Source organism: Aptenodytes patagonicus, chromosome 2, assembly GCF_965638725.1.
Source record: "Aptenodytes patagonicus chromosome 2, bAptPat1.pri.cur, whole genome shotgun sequence".
In the NCBI taxonomy this organism is placed as follows: domain Eukaryota; kingdom Metazoa; phylum Chordata; class Aves; order Sphenisciformes; family Spheniscidae; genus Aptenodytes; species Aptenodytes patagonicus.
In genome coordinates this window covers 41,780,896-41,806,154 of record NC_134950.1, presented here as the reverse complement: position 1 = coordinate 41,806,154, position 25,259 = coordinate 41,780,896, and the positions used below count along the sequence as shown (strand labels likewise).

At 42.0% G+C, this 25,259-nt stretch overlaps 1 protein-coding gene across 1 annotated transcript in view; it reads right to left on the bottom strand.

The window, feature by feature from the left end:
* The window catches only part of CA8 (carbonic anhydrase 8), a 53,046-nt gene extending 27,787 nt beyond the window's left edge, over positions 1-25,259 (bottom strand). The window contains exons 1-3 of the mRNA XM_076332206.1: positions 25,144-25,259; positions 24,557-24,748; positions 20,501-20,625 (exon numbers count right to left, since the gene is read on the bottom strand). Of these exons, the coding sequence (XP_076188321.1) occupies positions 20,501-20,625; positions 24,557-24,748; positions 25,144-25,222 (396 nt within the window). The 5' untranslated portion in view covers positions 25,223-25,259. The remainder of the gene's footprint in view (positions 1-20,500; positions 20,626-24,556; positions 24,749-25,143) is intronic.

Here is a 25,259-nt window from a genome sequence, read left to right as displayed (position 1 = left end):
TCTTAGGCAGCAGGCTCATCAGGGCAGACTTTCGTATGATAAGGCTATATATCAGCTAGAAAAATGACACCAAAACCTCTGTGTAATACTAAAAAACATTAAGAGGTCTAGCATTAGTCTGTGCAGCAGCATAAGCAGCCTGACAGGAAGACGTGCTGCAAAATACACTTAGCTGCTGCATGAAAGGGGGACCACAGTGTGAAATGCCCTGCAGCTGGAACTGCTTTACAAGGAACATACCTACTGGCCAGCACCTCTTCCCACATCTTCAGGGGACGTGGGAAGAGTAAGTTAAGTATTAGCTATGCATTTTAAGAGTATCTTTAGGTCTCTGCATCGCCTCCAGGCCTCCTTCCTTTCTACCAGCTCAAGAGAGGTCAGGATGGTCTACTAAAAAAAAAACAGAACACAAAGACAAAAAAGGGATGTATTTAAGGCTAATGTAGACATCCCTAGACTAGGTTCAGGTTTAGTAATCAACATTACTAAAGGTACTGAAATAAGCACTCAGCACTTTCTGGTCCAAAGGTTTCTGTAACTTTGAGGTTCTGCTCAAGGATGCTTAAAATACACAGTAGGCTCCTTGGAACAAGAATCATCATTTTGTACTGGGTTGCTAAAGCCCAAGGTAGAACGGACTTCTGGTCTGTGTTCAAGATGCTACTGTGTTACTCCCTCGGAGGTGGTGATAATTACAGTGGATTAGTAATCTATTTTTCACACAGCAGGTTGTAAACTTGCTGTCATAAACACTGTGGTGCCAAATAGTATCAGCAGGTTCATAAATGGATTAGACAAATTATGGACAAGTCCAAAAACAGACACTAAAGAGAACAGGTAGAGATGCTGCCTCTAGCACTCCTAGTCCTATGACGGTAGGTGACTGGGGAGTACAACAAAAAGTGGTCAGGCTAATGTGCTCTCCCTTTACAGCATCCCTTACTGACACCGCTAGAGACAGAGTACTGGATGGACCACTGGCCTGATCCAGCAGCGTGTTTATTATGTTCCCATGTTCTGAATCAAGGTGATATTCGGAATAGCTATTCACAGAAAAGGTTCTGTCAGTAGGGATTTACAAATTGAAATTAGACAAGCAACCTAATGGAAAATAATAAATAATACCGTGATATTTCCTAGCAACAGGCCAGCAGGCCTCACATCTTTTGCTCTAACTCTGATAAGCCCATGCATGCACACTTAAATAAATAAATGGATGTCAACATGCACTTAAATAAATGGAAGTCAAATCAAATGAATTCTTCTACAGAGCAGGAAAAATGTAACTCAGATGAGAGCTGAGTAACTAAACAAAAAAGTGATTCAGAAAGGGAAGTATTAGCAAGGAAGTAGTAAGGCCTGAGTGTTCGTAGCAAGGTGTCGCTTTCAAATTGTGGTTTATCCTGTGTGTTCATGTGGTTCTCTGGAGCTGTTTTGTCTTTTGTTTGCTCTTTTTTTATTTGTAATATGACATCAGATGAAAACATCAGATAACAGTGAAAAAAAAAGATGGCAAAAAGTCTACAAACATTACAAAATTTGAACTCTAGAGAGTACAGTCCACAAACAGCATGGCCTGTAACTCTTGCTAATATTTATGGGAATCAGATGTGCACAGAGGAAAGACCTTCAGTTTTACGTTAAGACAGCTATATAAAAAGTGCTTATTCACAAGGGGTGCCAGTCTCCAATATGAACACAACCATGTGGGTTTTTTTACATATTCAGCTGTAGTGTATTGGCAGCTTACCATTGTGTGGTTTTCATTCAGAGTACAAACAAGCTGCACATGTCAGTATGGCAGGAGAGGCTCTGCTCAACTTGTTAGTTAATGTTTTGATACTCGGTAGTTATGATGTTTCTATACAACCAAAATGAGTCAGCTATGCTGTTACTGATTATTGGTGGCTGGCTCGGCGTGCCAGACAGTATATTTTTACAAAATAATCAGAAAGCTGTGAGAAACTCCTTAGCACTCAAAAAATACATTTTTCTCTTGGGTAAAAAAACATAATTTGGAGCCTCTTAACATTCCAGCTGTAAATCAAAGAATTGTAGCAGTGGCTTCCTTAAAATCAGATGAACTGAAAAATCATAAAGGCAAATTATAATAAAGTGCTGATAAAGTTGATTTGCTCTGTGAACAGCTGGAAAGACACTCCTTCACAGGGAAGATTAAGTAATTATTCCAGGTAGCAGAGCGAACCTCGCAGAAGTATTATTCTGTATGGAACAAATTCTGAGAATCTTCTCAATGTTCATCCAGTCTCCACTCAACCAAAAGACGATTGATCCCAGTCCTGATGTCCTTGCTTAGGAAAAGCTGACACTGACATTAACAAGGGGCCTGTCTCAAATCAAGACTTTTTCAAAACTGAGTAAGGACCTGAGAATCTGGCTTTAAAATCAATAAACAAATGAAAATCCTACACTTAAATCCGTTCCTTTCTCTACCACAGAAATATCCTTTATGTCAACACAAAAAGAAAAAGCCTGGGATGGAAGATTTTTACACAGAATCAGAGTCCCTGGGATGACAGATTCTGGCAAGAATCAGAGTCACTCTATATGACCAAGCACATTTATCAGCTCTGGAAGCCAGTTTCTCTCAACTAAAAACAGTTACAAAACCACGTACATTTTTCCTCTGTCTGGGACACATAAAAACATATAATTACGGGATATTTTAGGTTGGAAGTCACCTCAGAAGTTCAACCACCTCCTTCCCCATTCACAGCAGCACCAACTTCAAAGTTAGCTACTAATTCAAAGTCAAATCAGGTTTCTCACGGCCTTGTCCGACTAGGTTTTGCATATCTCCAACGATGGAGATCCCACAACCTCTCTGGGTAACCTGTTCTGTGTTTGACCTCCCCTGTAGCAAAGATTTTTTTCTCCTTGTATCTAATCAGAATCTGTCTTGTTGCAACTTGTGTCCCTTGCCTCTTGCCCTTTCACACTCCCCAGAAGAGTCTCTGCCCAAGCACGAATTGCCCAGGACCATCAGAATGACACCTCTTGATTGACTCCTGAATGATGTCTCTTTCTCAGACCCTTTCAGTCATTCACCTGTGTGAATGACCAAGTTTCACCTAAGTTTACTTTCACCTAAGTTTACCTGACTTTCGCAATGTCAGGAAAGTCGCTACTAGCTCTGTAGCTCTACTGCGACATGCTGGTGTGCATCTGTCACCCAAGTGGCAGACCAAACATGAGACAGGCTCATGCTTTATGGGAAAACACACTCTGAAATAAATCACGGCTCATCTTTTGTTATGACATATCTGATTAATGGTAAGGAAAGAAGAAGGACTCTGTCCTCAAATGTTTCTGCACTCTTATACAAACTTAACGTTACAAATTTGCTATAAACCTGCACTATCTGGAATAACTTGCTCCCATGAAAAGGAGTCCATATATTGTAACTGCTTTCTTTATAAATACTTATTGCTAAACTACCAGAACCCTCATTTGTAATAGGATCCCTATAAAACACTGTTCAATGTGTAGTGTTTCCACTGGCTAAGCCAGGCAGTCTGGAAGAAAGCACCAAGCCCACACCTCATTGGAGTCAAGGGGAAATGTGCCAAGAGCAAAACTCCTCCTGACCTCCATGGCACCAGAACCAGACTCTACAGGGGACTTAGAATCATAGAATAGAATCATAGAATCATTGAGGTTGGAAAAGACCTCTAAGATCATCGAGTCCAACCGTCAACCCAACACCACCATGCCCACTAAACCATGTCCCTAAGCGCCTCATCTACACGTCTTTTAAATACCTCCAGGGATGGGGACTCCACCACTTCCCTGGGCAGCCTCTTCCAATGTTTAACCACTCTTTCAGTAAAGAAATTTTTCCTTACATCCAATCTAAACCTCCCCTGCCGCAACTTGAGGCCATTTCCTCTCGTCCTATCGCTTGTTACTTCGGAGAAAAGACCAACACCCACCTCACTACAACCTCCTTTCAGGTAGTTGTAGAGAGCGATGAGGTCTCCCCTCAGCCTCCTTTTCTCCAGGCTAAACAACCCCGGTTCCCTCAGCCGCTCCTCATAAGACTTGTTCTCCAGACCCCTCACCAGCCTCGTTGCCCTTCTCTGGACACGCTCCAGCACCTCGATGTCCTTCTTGTAGTGAGGGGCCCAAAACTGAACACAGTATTCGAGGTGCGGCCTCACCAGGGCCGAGTACAGGGGCACGATCACTTCCCTACTCCTACTGGCCACACTATTTCTGATACAGGCCAGGATGCCATTGGCCTTCTTGGCCACCTGGGCACACTGCCGGCTCATGTTCAGCCGGCTGTCGACCAACACCCCCAGGTCCTTCTCTGCTGGGCAGCTTTCCAGCCACTCTTCCCCAAGCCTGTAGCGCTGCATGGGGTTGTTGTGGCCGAAGTGCAGGACCCGGCACTTGGCCTTGTTGAACCTCATACAGTTGGCCTGGGCCCATCGATCCAGCCTGTCCAGGTCCCTCTGCAGAGCCTTCCTACCCTCGAGCAGATCAACACTCCCGCCCAACTTGGTGTTGTCTGCAAACTTACTGAGGGTGCACTCAATCCCCTCATCCAGATCATCAATAAAGATATTAAACAAGACCGGCCCCAGTACTGAGCCCTGGGGAACACCGCTCGTGACCGGCCGCCAACTGGATGTAACTCCATTCACCACAACTCTCTGGGCCCGGCCGCCCAGCCAGTTTTTGACCCAGCGCAGAGTCCACCTGTCTAAGCCGTGAGCCGCCAGCTTCTCGAGGAGAATGCTGTGGGAGACGGTGTCAAAGGCCTTGCTGAAGTCCAGGTAGACCACATCCACAGCCTTTCCCTCATCCACTAGGCGGGTCACCTGGTCATAGAAGGAGATCAGGTTGGTCAAGCAGGACCTGCCTTTCATGAATCCGTGCTGGCTAGGCCTGATCCCCTGGTTGTCCCGCTCATGCCTTGTGAGCGCCCTCAAGATGAACCGCTCCATAATCTTCCCCGGCACCGAGGTCAGGCTGACAGGCCTGTAGTTCCCCGGATCCTCCTTCCGGCCCTTCTTGTGGATGGGCGTCACATTGGCAAGCCTCCAGTCATCCGGGACCTCCCCCGTTAACCAGGACTGCTGATAAATAATGGAGAGTGGCTTGGCGAGCACCTCCGCCAGCTCCCTCAGCACTCTTGGGTGGATCCCATCCGGCCCTTTTAGACTTATAAAGACTATAGACTTATAGACTATGCCCCCCCATAGACTTATGCCTGATAAAACCACCAGCAGCTGAGGCAGCAGGAGGCAACATGAAACACCTGCCCAGCCTGGATGTAGGTCCTGCCTCAATCTAATTGGCAACCATAGCCCATTTTGCAAGAGGCTGCAACATGGGGGATCCTCCTGTTGAACAGGCTCCTGTTTGTGCTCTACACACAGTAGCAGGCTGTCATTTTAAAATAATTCCTCTTCAGATCTGCGTGTTAAACTATTAGAACATCAGACTGTGATGCTATCGTCACTATGCTTGCTTGAATCCGTGCTGCTGTTGCAATTGCCCATTTGTCCTGGTTTTGGCAGGGATAGAGTTAATTTCCTTCCTAGTAGCTGGTACAGTGCTGTGTTTTGGATTTAGGGTGAGAACAAAGTTGATAACACACCGATGTTTTAGTTGTTGCTAGGTAATGCTTACCCTAGTCAAGGACTTTTCAGCTTCCCATGCTCTACCGACTGAGAAGGCTGGAGGTGCACAAGAAGCTGGGAGGGGGCACAGCCAGGACAGCTGACTGAAACTGGCCAAAGGGACATTCCATACCATGTGACGTCATGCTCAGCATATAAAGCTGGGGGAAGAAGGAGGAAGGGGGGGACGTTTGGAGTGATGGCGTTTGTCTTCCCAAGTAACCATTATGTGTGACGGAGCCCTGCTTTCCTGGAGATGGCTGAACACCTGCCTGCCGATGGGAAGCAGTGAATGAATTCCTTGTTTTGCTTTGCTTGCGTGCGCGGCTTTTGCTTTACTTATTAAACTGTCTTTATCTCAACCCACGAGTTTTCTCACTTTTACTCTTCCGATTCTCTCCCCCTTCCCACTGGGGGGAAGTGAGCGAGCAGCTGTGTGGTGTTCAGTTGCCAACTGAGGTTAAACCACAACAGTCCTTTTTTGGCACCCAGCGTGGGGCTCAAAGGGTTCGAGATAATGACAGGTTTGATTGGAACGTGCTAGATTGAATTTATACCTGTTATAGCTGTTTAGCTATTAATTGGCAGGCTCCTGTGCTTGCCAATGGGGCTTGCTTGCCTCACTGTATATTAGAGTCTAGTGCTCATTAGTGGCTGCTTTTTGCTTTCGCTGCTTGCTGTACTGCTGTACTGCTTATCATCATATTCTACTGTGCCTGGGAACATTTTGATAACAGCAATGGCGATGTGCCTGGGCTGGCAGATGGCCAGGGCATCGCTGCTGTTTCTGTGCTGCTGTACTGGACAGGCTGGAACTCCAGTGTGAACTCGAGTCGAAGGGACTGTGACCTGTGGATGAGTCCATGCAGGAGCAGGACACCCCAAAGCGTCTGTGGCCGTGGATAAGCCCATGCCAGAGCAGGTACATCTCAAAGCGTCTGTGGCCGCGGTTACGTTTGTGCTACAGCAGGCTTACTTCTGAAGGGACTGTGGCTGCAAGTAAGGCCACACTGGAGCAGGTATATCTCTGAAGACATTGTGGCCCATGGAGAAGGCCATGCTGGAACAGGTGCATCTCAAAGTGACTGTGGATAAGTCTATGCCACAGCAGGTATACCCCTGGAGAGACCGTGGCTCATAGATAAGGCTCCACTTGGAGCAGGTACTACCCTAAGGGACTGCAGTCTGTGGATAAGTCCAAGCCGGAGCAGGGGCAAGGGGAGGAGTTCATTGCAATGTTAAATCCTATGGTTTGATCCAAAGGGACCAGGGGTGGAGATTGTAATGGAAACACCTTTAAATTGTTGTAACCCATGATTTGAGTTGCATGTTACAGGAATTACTATAGCAAGAACCCCTTGTTGCTAGTCGGGCTAGGAGCAAGGGGAGGAGTTCATTGCAATGTTAAACCCTATAACCTGGCCCAAAGGGACCAGGGGTGGAGATTGTAAGGGAAACACCTTTAAATTGTTGTAACCCAGGATTTGAGTTGCATGTTATGGGAATTACTATAGCAGGAACCACCTGAACCAGTGGAGGATAAGCCTTACAAGAAGCAGTGCAAGTGCAGCAGTGACCTGACCTGAGCTGGCTTTGGTGCCCAGTAACTCCATGCAACACACCACCTCTCCTGTCCTGAGTGACCACCATCACAGATGGAGCCCAAAGTCATGGACTAAATGAACTCAATGGATATTTCATGGACGTTTCTGGACATTTTACAGACATTCCACAAGGGTGGTCCATAGTCTAAGGGAATGATATCTGTGTGTTATATCAAAGGATGGAAAGCGGGGTGGGTGGTTAATGAGGTTGCACTGGAAAATATGGGACTTGAGCATGACGTAGATGGTACAGAATAAGGGGTGGATACTGTCCTGGTTTTGGCAGGGATAGAGTTAATTTCCTTCCTAGTAGCTGGTACAGTGTTGTGTTTTGGATTTAGGGTGAGAACAATGTTGATAACACACCGATGTTTTAGTTGTTGCTAGGTAATGCTTACCCTAGTCAAGGACTTTTCAGCTTCCCATGCTCTACTGACTGAGAAGGCTGGAGGTGCACAAGAAGCTGGGAGGGGGCACAGCCAGGACAGCTGACTGAAACTGGCCAAAGGGATATTCCATACCATGTGACATCATGCTCAGCATATAAAGCTGGGGGAAGAAGGAGGAAGGGGGGGACGTTTGGAGTGATGGCATTTGTCTTCCCAAGTAACCATTATGTGTGATGGAGCCCTGCTTTCCTGGAGATGGCTGAACACCTGCCTGCCGATGGGAAGCAGTGAAGGAATTCCTTGTTTTGCTTTGCTTGCGTGCGCGGCTTTTGCTTTACTTATTAAACTGTCTTTATCTCAACCCACGAGTTTTCTCACTTTTACTCTTCCGATTCTCTCCCCCATCCCACTGGGGGGAAGTGAGCGAGCGGCTGCGTGGTGCTCAGTTGCCAACTGAGGTTAAACTACAACACCATTGTACTTTTTCCAATCTCTAGACTCTTACACTTTACTAAGGAGCTCATTATTACAAAAGCTTCTTTCTTCCATGCATGCTGCATCGTGTGTAAATTAATCTTCTGGAAAGCTTTGTTCCTTGGTCAGAACTAGGTTATACAGCTATTTCTTGTTAGCTGTGCAACTAGCAATTACAAGCTCCAGAAAAGCCTGCTTAGTCTAGTAATATTACAGACCAAGACGGCATCTAAAGATGAGAGATATGTTATTGCTCTCATATCTTCCCAATTCTTATTTCAATTCACATCATAGACTGTACCTCAAAAGACTAACAGGTGAATATTGCATCACCACATCTTAACCAGGGTTGCATCTAAAACACGTTAGTCTGGAAATTTTGAGCATATTGCTTTTTGTTGTATTCCTGTCACTGCTGAGAAACAGAGTGGAGCTGAAACTCTGTTTTGATTCCACATAAGTGCCATCTCAGGGATGAATCTATATCCCTAAGGTAAATTAAAGCAGCTTTAGAGCTGCTCTGCTGAAGATTGTAGAGCTAAGACCTGTTCTCCTGGACTCACCCAAGTTTGTTAGAGATCAGTATATTCCAGTTTCATTCACAATATGCCATAAAAGCTGAGGAGGGAACAGTACAAATGGGAAACTCTGGCTACCCAGCCAGCATAAAGTCTTTTTCCTGGTTTGAGAGGGATGAAATGAAGCTGAGGATTTCAGCTAGTAACAACGGAAGGCAACACAGCCCAGTCGTACAATAATGATGTGGAATTTCAACAACACAAATATTGCATAAACAACATCACAGGAGGACAAAATGTGGAAAAATTGTGTCTTGCTATTATACAGGTGCACAAGAATTTACGAGTTGCTACTTGACTTGGCACTGAATTGTTTCAGGAAGCAATTGACTAAGCTACTGGCAGTGACCATAACATACAGTAATTAAGTTCCAAATCCTCACAAGGGGACTGAACCAAGGATATGACCAGGGCACACAGCTTGAAGAAAAGTGATTAAAAAAATAGAAAGTTAGTTATTAACAGCCTGAAGGAGAGGTTTAGGAAATTGAAGTTAATGGAATTGATACAGAGGCTATTTGAAAATGTCTTAGGAGAAGCAGGAATACGTACGTGTACCTACTCTATGCCACAAAAAAAAGAAACAAAAACTCATAAAGTAACAAAGCCTGCATGGTTAAACATTACAGTTCAGTCAAGGTAAATATGCTTCCTTTGAAAATGCAAATGCAAACAAAAGCAAAATACTAGATCACGAACTCTGGGCAAAATCAAGAAGAGGACGAGGAAGTAGTCAAGGGAGTTAGGTTATTAATCAGTGTACTTGGTTTATGCTTGCAGACTTGAATTTTTCAATGATTCTATCGTAGATAGGTACAAAAATGCCACTGAAGTTCAGTAGAAATTAAATCTTCTTTAAAATTTCATACATAGATCATTGTCATAAAAAATTACATAAAGGGAACTGTGCCTATCTTTGAAAGCAATGCTAATTTCAGCACTAAGAGAGACAAGCTGAAAGCAGCGCCAAGAAACACAGATGACAACACTGTTAGCATTAAAAACCTCCTGATTAATAATAATGTTGGAGAAGGGAAAGCACAGCTTCTGCTGAACTTCTGCTTGTTACAATTTATTGAAAGTGTTAAAGATCTAGCAGGTCTAGTCTGTGGGTTAACCGTCAGGCTCCAAGTATGTTCAGAACAAGATGACATTCCCTGAACAAAGAAGTCTGTAATCTAAAATCAGAGAAATTAGCTGCAAACAAATCAAGCTGGAGCAGAGTACAAGGTATCCTGGAGATACTGTTTAAACAACTTCGCAGTCACAGTGTGAGATACTGTATGTCTCAGGTCAAAAGCTAAATTCACAGCTAAAACATGCAGAACAAATGCTTGACTGGGACATCAAGGTAGTCCAGAACCCTTGCTGACTGGTGCTTTCCTCTCCGTGAACATCTTTGAAAGAGGGTGGAACTGTAACATGGCTGTAAATAAAATTATTTTAGTTGGATCATAAAAGGAAGGGTTGCAAAGACACCTTCCAAAATCTATTCTCTTTCCAAAAAGCCAGCCAGGCAACAGCAAAAGTAAGGTAAGGAACAGTGGGACTACTGAATTATTTGCAGCATCTCAGGAAACACTCACAGTTGCTGTGGCAAATCGCTTGTGCTAAAGAAATATCTACACTGGTAAGCCATACTGAAAAATGATAATAAAAACATTGCAACATCTAATATTAACAAGGGATCCATGGTCCTTTTGAACAGTCTAATCACATGCTGTAGCCTCGTTTCATATAAGACAAAGAACTGTTGGTCCATTGAAGAAATGAAATTAACAGCAGAAAGTAGTGATGTATATGGAGAGATTCAAAAGACTACAGCTACGAACAGTAAGCTAAAAAGAAAAGTAATGGGAACCGTAAAATATCCAACCGAGTGTTCTTCTTTCTGTTCTGGCAAAAGAAGCTAAAAGGCTAAAAAAAGAAAATTAATTTAAACTTAATAATAAAGAGAAAAATAGGTCTTGTGTCCCTCTTCTAACCGGAGATGGACTAACTCTTCAGAGAGGGGCTTCATTTCCACTGTATACAAGGTTAGGAAACAGGAAGGGGACACAAGGAGGCTGACACAAAGCCAAACACCACTGCAGTTCTCATAGCACTCCCAGGGAGGCAAGACATGGGTATAAACGATCTTCATGGTTAATGCAACCACAACACCAATGTCTTTACCTGTCTTAGTCTTTGTGAAGGACACCAATCCACAGAAAGCTTTGCAAACACTACCTAGACCTCTTTTGTCCAGGCCTTGAACAGAAGATCAAAATATCTCATTTGCTCACAGAGGCTGCTGATATGTGACATTAGCTTACCTGTTTCTTAGGAAAACCATTGGCAAAACATCGAACGGTATAGGGGAAACTGAGGATGCTGTAATTTGTAATTTGTGTGTATTTATTTTTTCTTCCCATCTGAAAGCACAAGCACTGCTTACTTCTACTGGCATACATAGGAGGTGAAAAGAAAACAGGAATTAATCAAAAATGAACATTTTTCAACTGTAATAAAATTATACAGGCTAAGAAAAGGAATGAAAAAGACAAAACACCCTTGATTCCAGATTGCTGACTTTCAGTATCAACCCTATCAATAAGAAAATGAAAAGCTACACAGTTATTACTGTCAGATTCATAGGTCAGGCTCTTCACTGTGCCAAGTTTCTGCTCAGTGTGTGAAGCAAGGAGCACCACAGAGCAGGTTATTGTTCCCTGATACCACATCTGGCCCCAGCAAACATGTAGGCTGAGGTGCCCTGGGTCCGCTCTTACCTGTGCTAACAGGAACAAATATACATTCAAGCCTTTATTCTTCCTTCCCTTGAACTATGAAGGCCAGGAAGGAAAAAGCAAGGATTTTAGTGCAGGACCCTCCATCCTGCTTTTACTCTGGATTCTTGCCAACCTGAGTGGGTGTATGTGTGTGTCTGCATGTGCTTTTATAGCTCCACAGTTAGAAAGAGCGAAGCTTGGAAAAAGGACTGGCCCTTGATGAACAGTTGATGATATTACAGACTAGCAATGCCATCAAGAAGACAGAAAACACAAAGTGCTATGAGTTAAGTATTTAATTCTGGAAGTGTTATTTATATGACTAAGCATTTAATAGAAGCATGTCCAATTCCACAAAGTGTTGGCTGCAATGTTGTCTTGGATTTAAAACCAGACTGTTCATATGTAGAAGGATTTAAATCACTGATTTAATTTTCAACAATAGATTCTCTAATGAAGGCAGAATAAAAAACTCTTCTTCCCTGATAATTTACTGTTTTATTAATAACTGATTTGAATCCCACAGTTGTCTGTGTTTCAAAGCTAAGGGTCTCTCTGAAGAGATGAGAATCTGCAGCTGCATATTATCTTCTTAAGCTATGATCTTGACTGTTCTCCAGTGAGCAGTTGCTCTTCCATGCTACACTCCTCTAAGAAACTCAGTCAGGTTTTTTTCTGTAATGTTGGCTAAGATTCCATTGAAATAATAAACTTCATTATGCATCTCCAACAGTTTTCTCTTGAACTGCAAGTTTGCAGATTGCATAATGGTGTTATACTTTCCTCCTCTCTCATAGTTCCATAAACTCCCCAAATTTTGTTAAACAACTGTTCCCCAGTCCAGTTCATTATGTGGCTTAATGCTGGCACAGCGAGAAGGCAGGAATGACCAGTGAGACTATCTCATCAGCAACAGTGTGGTCTATGGACTAGGGCATCAGATAGCCCTGCAGTTAAATTGCTGAACTGGGATTTACAACCTAAGTTAGGTATTTCGGTACTACAGTGTCTCAAAGTCTTACTAGAATTCAAGCATCTAGGAATCATGAGTCAGTTCTCTGTCAGTTCTGAAAAAGGCATCATGTGTGACCATGGCCAAACAATTTAATCCCTTTGAACTTGTTTTCTACCAGTTCATTGGCAATAGCAGAACTTGTCTCCCTTGCACTGATGTTTTAAGGATTACATTATTTGTGCTTGTGAAGCACTCAGGCATGACAGCAAATACTTGTGGAAGCCTTCAAAGATTTTCAGTTCTTAGATGATCTGCAAGTTTCATCCTTTACCTCTTAAGAGCCATGCATGCACCATTAGCACAAATAACACAAAATTTTGGGTTTGGCATCAGAAAGCTATTATCTCTCTCTCGGAGTATTCATTCATGCACTGGGGCCATCCTAGGAACTGGTCCTGACTCAAGCATGCAGCGTGGAAAACGACAAAATAAGGAATCTCCTTTCCCAGCTTCTTCCACAAGTGACAGGTTTTAGATAGAAAAACAGTCAGGCCTAGTGGTTAGGGCAAAGTGCCAGGGAAAACCAAACAGGAAAACCAAGGCACCAGGAAACTGAAGCAAGATGCGAACAGAGTGCCAGCAATGATCATGGCAGAAATTAGATTATGTACAACTGAAGCAAATCACGTCAAAGGCACACAGCCAAGAAAAATGGCAAAGAGCCTTGAGCAGCCATCTTGTTGCACTCAAAGCTGGGTTTAAATCCTCTTCAGAAGTCCCATCTTCTAAGTGACTACACAAGCTCTTCTCCCACAGCAGAGAGAAAACGTCAGTAGCCATCTTGTTAGAGATGCGAATGGGGTTTGCAATAAGGGATGTCACAATAGCAGCCTCTATATCCAAGAGTACAAGCACTGTCACCAAGACACTTGTGTGAGAAAGTAGAGTAACGAGAAGGGCAAAGCTGTAATTCTGCTCAAGGAGTGGAAAAGATTCACATATTTTTAAAAAGTATCAGAGGCTATACTGTTTCCACCTCAAACAGGGCTTGCTAAGAGCTGTTTTGTTCAAGGTTACTTGGCTGCCTCCACAAGGATGCAGTGCCACCAAACCCGTTACTACAGGTTGCAACTGAACATTGCATCTTAGCCAGCACGACTGGAAGAAAATTTGGTGCAAAATGTCTATTAGATGAAGCGCAAAGACTGTCTGCAACTTCTGGCAGAACTAAACCAATAAGCTGAGGTAAGATGGAACAGGGAGCCCAGAGAAGGGCTCCCCTCTTGAGTCACTCCTCATTTTCTTCTCATTCTCATTTCCTTCACTCAACTTCGCTCCACCTGCGACATTTCTCCTTAGAAGAGTTTTTCCTATTCTGCTCAGTCATTTGTAGTTTGGACCATTTATTTCTTAAAAGAATACTGAAACTCTCCATCCTGGTAAAAGTTACAAATCACAAACTGCTGCAACTGCCACCTCAAAAGAGTTTTAGGTGCATATGAGCCACGAAGCTTCTCCACACACAACTGGCTGTAAATAAGATAACTCTTAAAAGAGAGACAAAAGGGTAAAGAAGCTTCAGTATAGACTGTTAATGCCACTCTTCTTTGACTTGGTGTCTGGCAGCTTGTACATCTTCCACAATCCAATAAATAAATTGCGGATTTTGCACAGAAGGGAAATCACATTTGCTACCTCTGAAGATGTGTACAGTTCTTCCACAGAGCTTAACTGAGCATGTTTCAGGCACTAGCCAAGCTAAAAGCATGTTTGTGCTAGCACATCAGACCATTTTTGCACCTGCTTTTTTCATGAATCCACAATACAAAGCACATAGATGCATTCCCTGGAAAATTCAAACTATATGTGACCGAGCAAAACAAGGGCCAATGCAAGCTCATATTGATAAATTACCTAGAAACAAAGTATACTTCAGAGACTGCATGTGCCTATTTAGGTCAAATTAACCTCAACCACAATAAAAATATAATACTGAAAGAGCTTAGCAACTAGCAATCTCAAGAGTCAGAAGCTGCTCATGTGTGCTTTTACAATGATGGTAACTTTGTTTTTATCTTATTGCTGGTTTTCTGTTTCCCATTATACTGGGAGGGGACGGAGACCTCCCAGCTTTGTACCACTACAAAAAAACCAAACAGAAGTTACGTCAATTAGGGGACCACAGAGGGTGCATAGAAAAGTGCAGAAAAATACTTAAACGCCTGCACATATGGGGCTAGGATCCCACATAATACAATTCACTGACAGCCCTGGAATTGGTGCTAGGACCAATTTTGACCATGGAGTGCTGTGTAAAGCTAAGTATTATTGTCATGTTCATAAATGGCATCTACATAATGTGTAAAAAATTGTTTCTATATAAATCATTGCAGATTTGGAAAACAAAACTGAAAACATCTGCTTAGATACTGGCCTGATTTTCCTGTGTTTTTCCACAAATTCTGTCCTCAAAAATTAGATAATGTCCAATGGGCATATCTACTTCAAACTATTACTAATCTGTTACTCATAACCTGTCAAGGATACAGCTATTACATGAATGTCATAATTTTCTTATAAGACACACTGTTTTAATCACAGCTCACAGTATTCATCTGCAATGATTCCAAAATTTAGAAAATCGTCCAAGCCTTTGAGTAACAAGTTAATTTTCCACCAGAAAACTTGGATAATTTCTGAGCAGAGTTCCAGACCTCAGCATGAAGCTACGTAAACCCTTCTGGAATCTGTTCTTTCTGCCTCCTGTTAAATTCATGACTGCCTAAGCAAGATATTCTTCATTCATATTATTCAGCAGAATGAATTAATTTTTTTTCACAAGCAGGTAATCAATGCAACAGCAGCTAAGGCAACAGGATTTACTCCTCGGTTTAAAACCTTTTCTTTTAGGGTTTATGACTGGGATCATAGTTCCACTAAAGCTACTGGCAAAAATCCACAGATATCAGAACTGAGCTCACATATTAGAAACTACTGTCATTACAGATTAAATCCTGCTTGCCATTCACACCTACCCTGTCTCACTGCAGTTTGTAAGTCTCTGCGTAAAGAGAGAGACACACGCTTGCATGCACACTATCTCCCAGGCCTTCTATTACAATTGCAAATACTGTTTTATTTTTTTAACCCAAATAATTTGCTAACAAGCTAATAAGAAACTGATTAAAACAGACGGCAAGATTAAATAGCATTGGCAAAGAATATTGAAGTTGGCAATGAATAAATTTCCGTGTTGAAAGCGTGACACCTCCTCTCAAGAAATGCCACAAAGGGGATGCATAGTGTGCAGGTATCTGATTTCAGAGCCGGGCACACAGAAATCCCCACATCGAAGACTGTAAAGACTTGAGTAGATAAGCGTAATGTTAACAGCCTAACCTGAAGCCCTAAAGCTGTAACTCTGATGAGATCCTTAGGCAGGCACCATTTCACGTGAACGAAGGAAAACTTAATGGTTTAAATCAGATTGAGGACAGGATTTTTTTTTTGCATTATATTTAACTTCATTGCAGCAGGTATTTCAGTAACTCTGAAAGAGTCTACAGAATGAATTAGTCTGCTCTTCATTACACAACAGAAAGGAACATTTTTTTTTCCTGTACAGAACTGATTCTGGTCCTTCAGGCAACTGGATTTTCTTCTGTTCTACTCAAAAACTGTAGGACAGACAACAATACAGTTTTTAATCTTCCTGCACATCTTGGAAACATTTTTAAATGATTTTCTGCCAATCCTCTTCTACTGAGAGCTTTCACATGGTTCACAGCTAATATTATCCTACATTTTAAAGAGGATGGATTACAGAGAATTATCCTCCTGGTTATATTACAAGTGGTGAAAGGAACCTTTTTATTTTCTCAGATACAGTTTTATTTCAGAGCAGTGGCCTGGAAACAACTGTTCCTTTACGGTCAGATTGTGCCTTTGGTCACACCACCACTTGAGTAACAAAGAGGAAGAGACACATTTAAGGCATAATTTTCCCTGTTTCCCTTCACTTCAGAAGCAGTGAAAACTTTTTTATTTTTTCCTCCATAAAACAGCACTGATGCCATCATATGGTTCACTTTCTCCGGCTGTCTTTCCTGTCTTTTTTGACTGGAAGTTGATTTGGCCTGGCACTATAGTATGCTGTGTTTATACAGAGATTGGGTACAATGGGACTCCATTTTTATCTGCCCCTATTTTAACTTTGTCAACAACAAAAATAAATAGCAGTAATTTGCTACTCCTGTCCCCCTCTATCTGCTTGTTATGCATCAAAGGTAAAGGAGGGAATCAGAGTTTCATTAGATCTTCATTTGTTCTTCCTCCTTCTCCAATCCATACTCTTGGCATGAAGGAGAGGAATAAAGATGTCAAATAGCTCCTCTCTTTCTTACACCTAAATCAGGTTCAGGTAAGTCACATGTGTAAGTGTGGGTTTTACTGCTCTGTGGAAATGTGTACTGTAGAGCACAATCTAATCTTTGGTCCTTGTTCCATTTGCTGGCAAGAAACAGCCTCTCAATGTTAAGATCATTATTAAATATTTAGCACAAGCGGTGGCCAAAGTAACTTTGGCCAGAAGGGAAAGTAACACTGTTTACATGCAGTAGAAGTACTTGGTGAGAAGGATTTCTGGAGAAGGTTGCACAAATGTCTCCTTCCAATTTCTGGCCAAAAGGCAAGAACGGCCTTCATGCTCTTGTTTTCAGGAAACAGAGAGAGGAGTATTGTACCGATACGTACAGCCCTCTGCTTTTCCTTTGCTTAAAAAGACATGTTACAGTATTTACCTTTGACAACTAGTTATTGTTTTGTCCTGCTTTCCTGACTGACTGCAGACACAGATGTTTCAGTGAAAATGATAACACTGGCGTATTACTGTTGACATTCTGGTTTCTTCAGACAAGGAAGGTGGAAAACATACTTTTGCTGAACTTCAAATAATAATAAAAATAACAATGAACTCAGCCTCCAAGCCACACGAACAACATTTTTTGACAGTGTGAATTATTTCAAGAAGCTGTTCCAGAGGTTACCTATTTCACCATGAACCTATATATCCTAACTGTGCACAAAGGCCCCAGCTGTCTAGTAAGAAATAATAGATTTTTGCAATGAGACACGGGATATTACCCAACTAATACAGGATATTGCCTAATTTCTATAAAAGCAGTTATGGTATCAAAGGTGAAGAGACTAAGGAAGTAACTGAAGAGTGCTCTTCCAAACTTTGAAAAATAACACCCTTTTTTAAAGCCATACTTTACTAAGATCATTACACTGATAATCTGAAGCTGTTCCACAACTATTTGGTCCAATGTAATAAAATAAAGCCTTACAGTCTTCAGTCCTAAAAAACCAGACTGCTGCTCCTGTCAATAAATAGTCCTAGATAATCATCTCAGATAGATCTCTTCAAACTCAAAGTTGATTTCTGTAGAACTGCTTGGGTTTTATAATAGTGTAATGGAGTATATAATCTGGGTCTAGTTTCTTGTGTTGTTAATGTACCCACTTAAACCAAGCACTTATGTTTTCATACTACTGCTTCTCCCCTTGACTTGTCTTCCTCCCACAAAGAGAGGAGAATTTAAAATCCTTATAGCATTTCGTACAGGACGAAAGCATAAACTACTCTAGACTGCTTGTATGTAGCCACAATAGGCACCCATCACTGTTTGTGTTCAGTAACTAACAAACCCAGTGAAAATCAAGCCAAATATGCATTCAGAATATGGCGATTTCCAACAACTGTATAAACCAATGCTAATGTTAAAAGTCAAGAAAATAAATTTCCTGGTCCCTTGATAAAAATGACTGTTCTCCACAAAAAAAATTAGGTGGGGCAATTCCTGGAATGGAAACAGAAAATCTTCCATTCTGGAGTCTCAGGTGTACAACTTCATAAACATTTATAGTGGTCACAAGTACCTGTTTTATTATTGCTCAAGTATAATATTTGATTTGGACAATTTGAAATGGATTTATTATAGCAGCTCTTTGTGCATATAGCAGAAGGAAATGCAGCTCATCTGTCGAACAAACTGCCCTGCACTTTTTTGCAACATGGGGCAGAAGATGATTGGCTCAGCCAATACACCTGTGTGTAACTGATCTCGGATACAACAAGCTATGCTGTCATCTTCTACCAGAAGAATTAATCTGCATAAGGAATTGATGCAAAATTAAACATTCACACGGTATTTAAAGTGTATTATAAGTCAATTTTTTTCTGCTACAGAATTTTTGCATCAGTAATTATTTCTTGGAGATCAGAGTCTAACTGAAAGCTGCTTAGATGCAAGAGACAGGGTAACACCGGCTTGCTCACCTCCAGGTGATGTTCTTCAACTGTGCCAGAATTCTGTTTGTGCAGCTGCCATGCTGCTTTTAAAGTAGGTGAAGAATGAAATCCCTTCATGACTGATGAAGTTTGTTGTTTTGCATCTCTGGGTCAAGTATATTTTCCTCTGGACTGATTTGGAGTTGAGAATTCTGGGATTTCTGTAGATTATCAATAGACTGTTCCCACATACCACCAAGACCGTTTGCGAAGTGATCCTTAATAAACAAGGAGACGGGAGACCCTGATAAACTCCCAAGCACAGTTCTTGACATAGTTCATGTCAATATTTCTTGATCACCACATGCTGGATCAGCCTTGAGGAAAAGCACTAAGCAGAGCTGTTTCATAACGAACAAGCTACTTCCTGCCTCAGGGGAACACTGCAATATCCTGAAGGTCCTACTGCCCATATAAAACATATCGTATATATTATGCCAGGTAACCAGGATGCAGAGGTGATTCCTCTGCGTTCCCTTTGCTTGATGAGTCTTCCTCATTCAAGTAATTCTCCTGCATTGCCAGGATCTGCCTGAAATCAACCTGCAAAGTCCCCATGAGTGGCTTCATACATGGGGTTTTTTGATGGACCAGTGCAAAATAGCAAACAGCAGAGACCAAGATCTGACCCACAACTCTTAAAGAAAGTACCTGAACAACACTAAGAATTAGACTGATGGTGTAAGTCCACAAGCTTTTTACACTTAGCTCTGCAATAGTTGCTCTAATACTTTTTATATCCTTTTCTGTAAAGCAGTTCTATTCCAGTAGTCTGGCATTCATGAATATAATGGTACAGTAACAAATTTCCTAGCCCTGAACAACACAGAAAAAAAGGAAAAAGACTTTCAGGCTCATAAGAGATTATGATAGATAAATAAGGCAAAATGACTCAAAGAACTCTGAACAAATCTTGACAGTTTCTTTAAAACCAATACAGTGCACAACAAATTGAATAAAAGATGCAAAGCTGAAGTCACCAAACATCAGGGTTGGTATCTGTTAAAGCTAGTCTTGCAGCCCAGGGTCTAAGGGATACTCCAAGCCACTCCTTGACAAGTGTAAACAACGGGACAGTGGAAAGTGAAGTAAATATGATGAATGGCTGCTGGAGGGCAGGAGAAATAGGTCCCAGCATTTGGGTCGCCTAGGAGCGCAAACTGACACCCCATGAACAGCTGAGTTTTTTCAGACTGCATTATCACTTTGCTTGTGTTTCAGAATTTAGTATTTCATTGAGATACTACAGAACATACCCAAGAGTATCACATAATCTTCAGTTTTCAGATATGTAAAGCTATTTCATGAACAAGTTGCTATACACTTACTTCAAATTTACCTAAGTTGTTATTATTCACCATGGAAATATTTCCAGTGGCTAGTTCTCCCCATCTACAGCTATTAGTCAAGGTGACATAGGAAATGTTGAAACGGCAGATCTTGTTAGAACACTAATATTATTAAGAAAGAAGTTAATAATTCTGCAAGTTAACTTTATGACCAATTAATCATACAACGTGATGAGTGCTGGAGGCATTCTATTCCAGATGCATATCCTAATTTACCTGCACTAAAGCACACCTCAGCAAGATAGCTTTGTGGTTGAAATATAAAGCAATAAAATGCTGAGCTAAAAGAAACTCTCTTTTGAACTACCAGGAATTCAGGCTATGAAATAAAATCTTTTGCATTTAGCGGGTGTTATGCAATGCAGTGTCACCCTTACCTCCATGGGAAAGGCCTTAAAATTAACTGTGTGCTCAGAACCACGCTGGTTTTCTCTTCCCCAGTGAAATCGAACATCGTGTAGTTCAAACTCATGTCCTCGAGGTAATGGCCCCCCTATTAACACTGGGAAAGAAGACAAATGGTAAGGAACTTGGCTTTCCAAGCAGACAAGCCACTGAATATACTCTCCAAATACAATGGGGAGATTGTTGCAAGCTTCTTTGTTATCAGCAGTACTAAAGAGGAGACAAGTAAAGTTGACAGACTTGACATCTTTACTTTTGAAGTACTGTGCAAGTACATAACATGAATTCAGGCAGTTATGAACAACAGTGAAATTGCTGTCATGCTGCACTCTTTGTTTTATGAGGCAGAACAGCTGGTCATAACACAAAATAAAAACATTGTACCTTTATCAGTCAGAAGAGTGAGTATGCTTATTGCTGTTATCAAGACAGTAGCTGTGTGCTCTGAACAGATGGCGGGGGTTCTGAATTGAACTGGTAACTACCTCCAACTTGTCCGAATGCTTAATCTCCATCACCTGTATTTGCTATGAGTCACAGAAACTGGTAGAAAACTTTTGATTGCCGATATTTTGCTAGGTGAAGGTGTTCAGCCATATACCACCTGTCAGGCTTCTGAGATACAGAATGCCTCCATATCCAAATATAATCAAAGCTACACGCGGAAGCAACAACATACCTCATTTACTTAAAAACAGCTTCTAGGCAACCATGACTTTTTTTAACTTTGGTTTTTTAAACATCCGGAATTTCATAAAAGCATCTATCCACAATTGCAACATATACAAAAAAAAAATTATATAATAGCTCAATACTTTTGCATTAATAGAGACTTCCACCATAAGTAGTAAAAGCAAGCAATTGTACCTTGTGAGGCCCAGTCTACTTTGGAATTAATCAATGGAAACATTTTGCCCAGGGATTTGTGAATCTGCTTCAGAACAAATATTACTCCACAAGCTGTAGGTAACTTCCCATTGAAATCATTGAATATTGGCTTCTAGGCAGGGCTGGATTTTACTTAAGGGCATTCACAGTCTTCCCCAGAATCCATTAAATGCGAACTTACGTTTCATAGACTTTGAATGAATCTTTTACAATCTCTGATAATTGATAAGGATTATTTAATTGCATAACCTACAGCTTCAGGGAATTAAAGTTCCATAATATAAAGTTATTTTGACCCACAGACTAAAAGGCCTTAGTTTGGAGCACAAGGCATAGCATAATACTAAAACATAATTTAGCAATTGAATCACATTGCAACTGTACAAACACAAAAACAAAAGTACAGAACTATAAAAAACCTGAAAGAAAACTGATCAGTTATGGTTTTCATAAGCAATTACATTGGAGGAAAAGTAAAATATTCCAATTAATCCGCCTTTAATAGTTCTTCATAACTGATCTAACAGCCATTAGGGTTTCTAAAATGAAATGTCCTAAATGCAGTTATAGATTCAGATTTGTTTCTTAAACCTGCTTTATCCATATTCTATCTATAAATATATCCTATAGGGAAAATCTACAAATCTGGTGAACATTGGGTGAAACAATCAATTGAAGTATTTAGGGAAATCTGGACAAATAAAAAGAAACATGATACTCAATTAGTGCTATTTCTTAGGAAAACGGAGCATTTTCTCTGTTTTAAAATATTGCTCCTAGAGAAAGCGTAACTAGAACAAATGCTCTCTATATGATGTAGTTCTGGATCTCCAGGAGCTTCAAAGAGTTTATTTCTGAGGCTTAAGTTATAACATTGATCCCATGATAAAAGTATTTCAATGCATGAAGCATGTTTATCTTTCCTTTGCCTTTCATCAAATCCTGATCCTTGTCAATGCATGAAACATGTTTAACTTCGCTTTGCCTTTCAGCAATTTTTGATCCTCATTAGAAAATGATTCGGAAACCATCACCCACTGTGCAATCCACTGCTGGCTTAAGAGAAGTCTCTCTGTTAGTAGGACATCCTCTAAAGCTTTTTTCAATATACAGTTCCATTACACAGTTGGTCATGCTTCTTCCACCTAATGCATAACACATGTACGATGATCAAACTGGAAGCAGCCTGTGAAAATGTTTGCAATTAATAATGAGAAGGATTTGGGAATTCCAGATGGACTGCGTGTCCTGAATTAAAGGATAAAATCAATCACCAGTAATGACAAATTGATTTTTAATATGTATCTTAATCAGTTTACTTTTTCCCCACAAAGAAGTTTTTCTTTGACTGTTAACATTACAGTAGATGAGGATCTCTTGCACATTAATTGGACAGAGTTTCAAGAGCATTTAGTGCTCAACAGTTCCCATTAAAATAATCTGGCTAAATGGATTTGTCGTCAGAGATCCCCTGTGAGGAAAAGAAGCTGCAGGAGTTTCCGCAATCCCTGAAAATTGGCCAGAATACTAGGTCAAACACAGCTTATTAACTCTTTTCTTCTCTTGGTAGGGATGACAAATGTTGCCTTCCCCCTCCCAAAAACGGAAATATTATCCCCAGTTTACAAATGGAGAATGGGAAATTATGTAACATGAAATCTAAGGAAAAGCTGAGACTAAAACAAGATTTCCTAAATCATAATTCCATACCTCAGCCATAAACTTTTATTCTATATCACATTTTCTTACATTTCAAGACTCATCAGTCTGGCATCACACTGCATCCAAGTTTAAAAAGAAGTCTTTCCTTCCCCTAAGCCTCCAATGATTTTGCACATACATTTAGGTGTGTTGGTCCCATCTTATTAATTATTGCTACTAAGTTACAAACTGCCCTTGGGAAAGGTGGGGTTGAAGGAGTTGCATTTTGGCATGCAAGTGATGACGTCGTCTGCGGTCACTCTCACTTCCTCCACAGGAGATTTCAAGAACCTTCCTGATACTGCAGAGAGAACCTTACTCCTTTGGAAAAGAGCTCTGCTTCTAACGAAGGCAGTAAAACTGACTAGCAGTACAAAATTTCTGTTCTACTGCAAATCTGCAAAATTCTGTGGAAATAAATATTCTGTGTTGCAATAATACACGGAATTTATCATGGAAAGGAAATTATAAAGGAAAGCATCATTATTAAAATAACAAACCCTTCCTTTTTAAAATATTCAGTGTAAAACTGGACTGACTCCCTCACTCTCAGCACAGCTGTAGCTCCCAGGACTACTGGGATCTCAGAAGGAAACAAAAGTTGGAATGTCTCATGGTTTGACAGTGTTCAGCTGTTTAAATGCCCCCAAAAGGCTGTTACTAGCTAAGATTGGTTAGAATAACTTCGATGCTCTTCCAAACACATGGTAAGAACTACCATAGTGCTGGAAAGCACAATGGACTTTTTTCTCCTTACTTTCTTGGCAGTTGCCTCCTTCATACAGAATAGTTTACCCAGCTGAAAGGTCTGAATGAGATACTGCAATTTCACTTAAGTTGGAATTGTTTCTTTTATTATTTGCTTCTAATTCTCACTTGACGAATGACACCAAAAAACCCTTTAAGAAATGAGGACTGCTTCGCTACTTGCTCTTCATCAATATTGTAAGCATGTATAACTGGAGTGTCTATTTTAAGTTGCCCAATTCTGTAGTTAGTATTCAGAACCCACTCAAATTAATGGAAAAAGCTCTTTTAACTTACATGGTCTTCGGACCAAGGACAAATTTTGCCAGCTGTACGAAATAGTTTGGCATCACACTGTCTTAGCGATAGTCTGGACTGCTTCTGAATGCAGACAGCTGTTAATGCCAGTGAATTAGATGACACCACCACAAGAGGAAATTCTGGACATGCTCTGAAGCGATCTGACTGACCATCCAGTTTGGCGTTGAAACTTGCAGCTCCCATTGCAAAGCTTGCTCCTTTTCCTACTGAAGTCAACAGCAGCACTCTTACCGGCCGCAGTCCATGCCGAATAAGCACAACCGCTCGCTGCTGGGAGCAGTTGCTGTTCCTATGCTCCGGGATACACGTACAGCGAGACTTAAGGCAACACAAGCTTTAGCGGGGAAAGCAAAGGCCGTGTTTCAGCATACCTGATTTTGACTTCAGGGCAATCTGAATTGAATGCCCGTCGTTGATCACTTCACAGTCACGACACACTACGTAGTTTGGCGACAAACGCACTTCCAGGAGCGAGGGGTCATATTTAGCTTCTCTCGAGTTCAAGTTAATAGGCGACTGGTACTCCCCGTTAGCATCAGGAAAAATCAGCCCCCACTCCACCCCTGTGACACAAGGGAAAGCCGTTACGGGGAGCGCCGGCACCCCGCGCTGCACGGCGGCTTCCCGGGCCAGCCAGACCCTCCCCGCCCTCACCGACCGCCTCGCTGCTGCCCACCGGCGCGGGAAGGGGGGGCGCCCCGCGGTACCTCGGCCCGCCGGCCCCGGCGACCGCCGCCGGGCGACTCCGCGGCCGCCGCCGCCCCGCGCTGCTCTCCCGGCGGCGGTAACGGACCTGCCGCCCGCTGCGGGCCGGCGCTTCCCCGCTCCCCGCGGCTCGGGGCGGCCGGGGGGCGATCTTCCCTCCGCTCCGCCACTTAAATCCTCCCACCGCCACCCCTCCTCCTCTCCCGGCCGCGGCGAAAGTTTCTCCCCGCCGGAGCCGCCGCCCGCTCCTCACCTTCCTCGTAGCCCCACTCCGGAGCCTCCTCCCGGCGCGGGAAGAGCTCGGCGCCCTCGATCAGGCTCCTGGCAGCCATGGGCAGGCGCTCCCGTCGGCCGGGCGGTGTGTGTGGG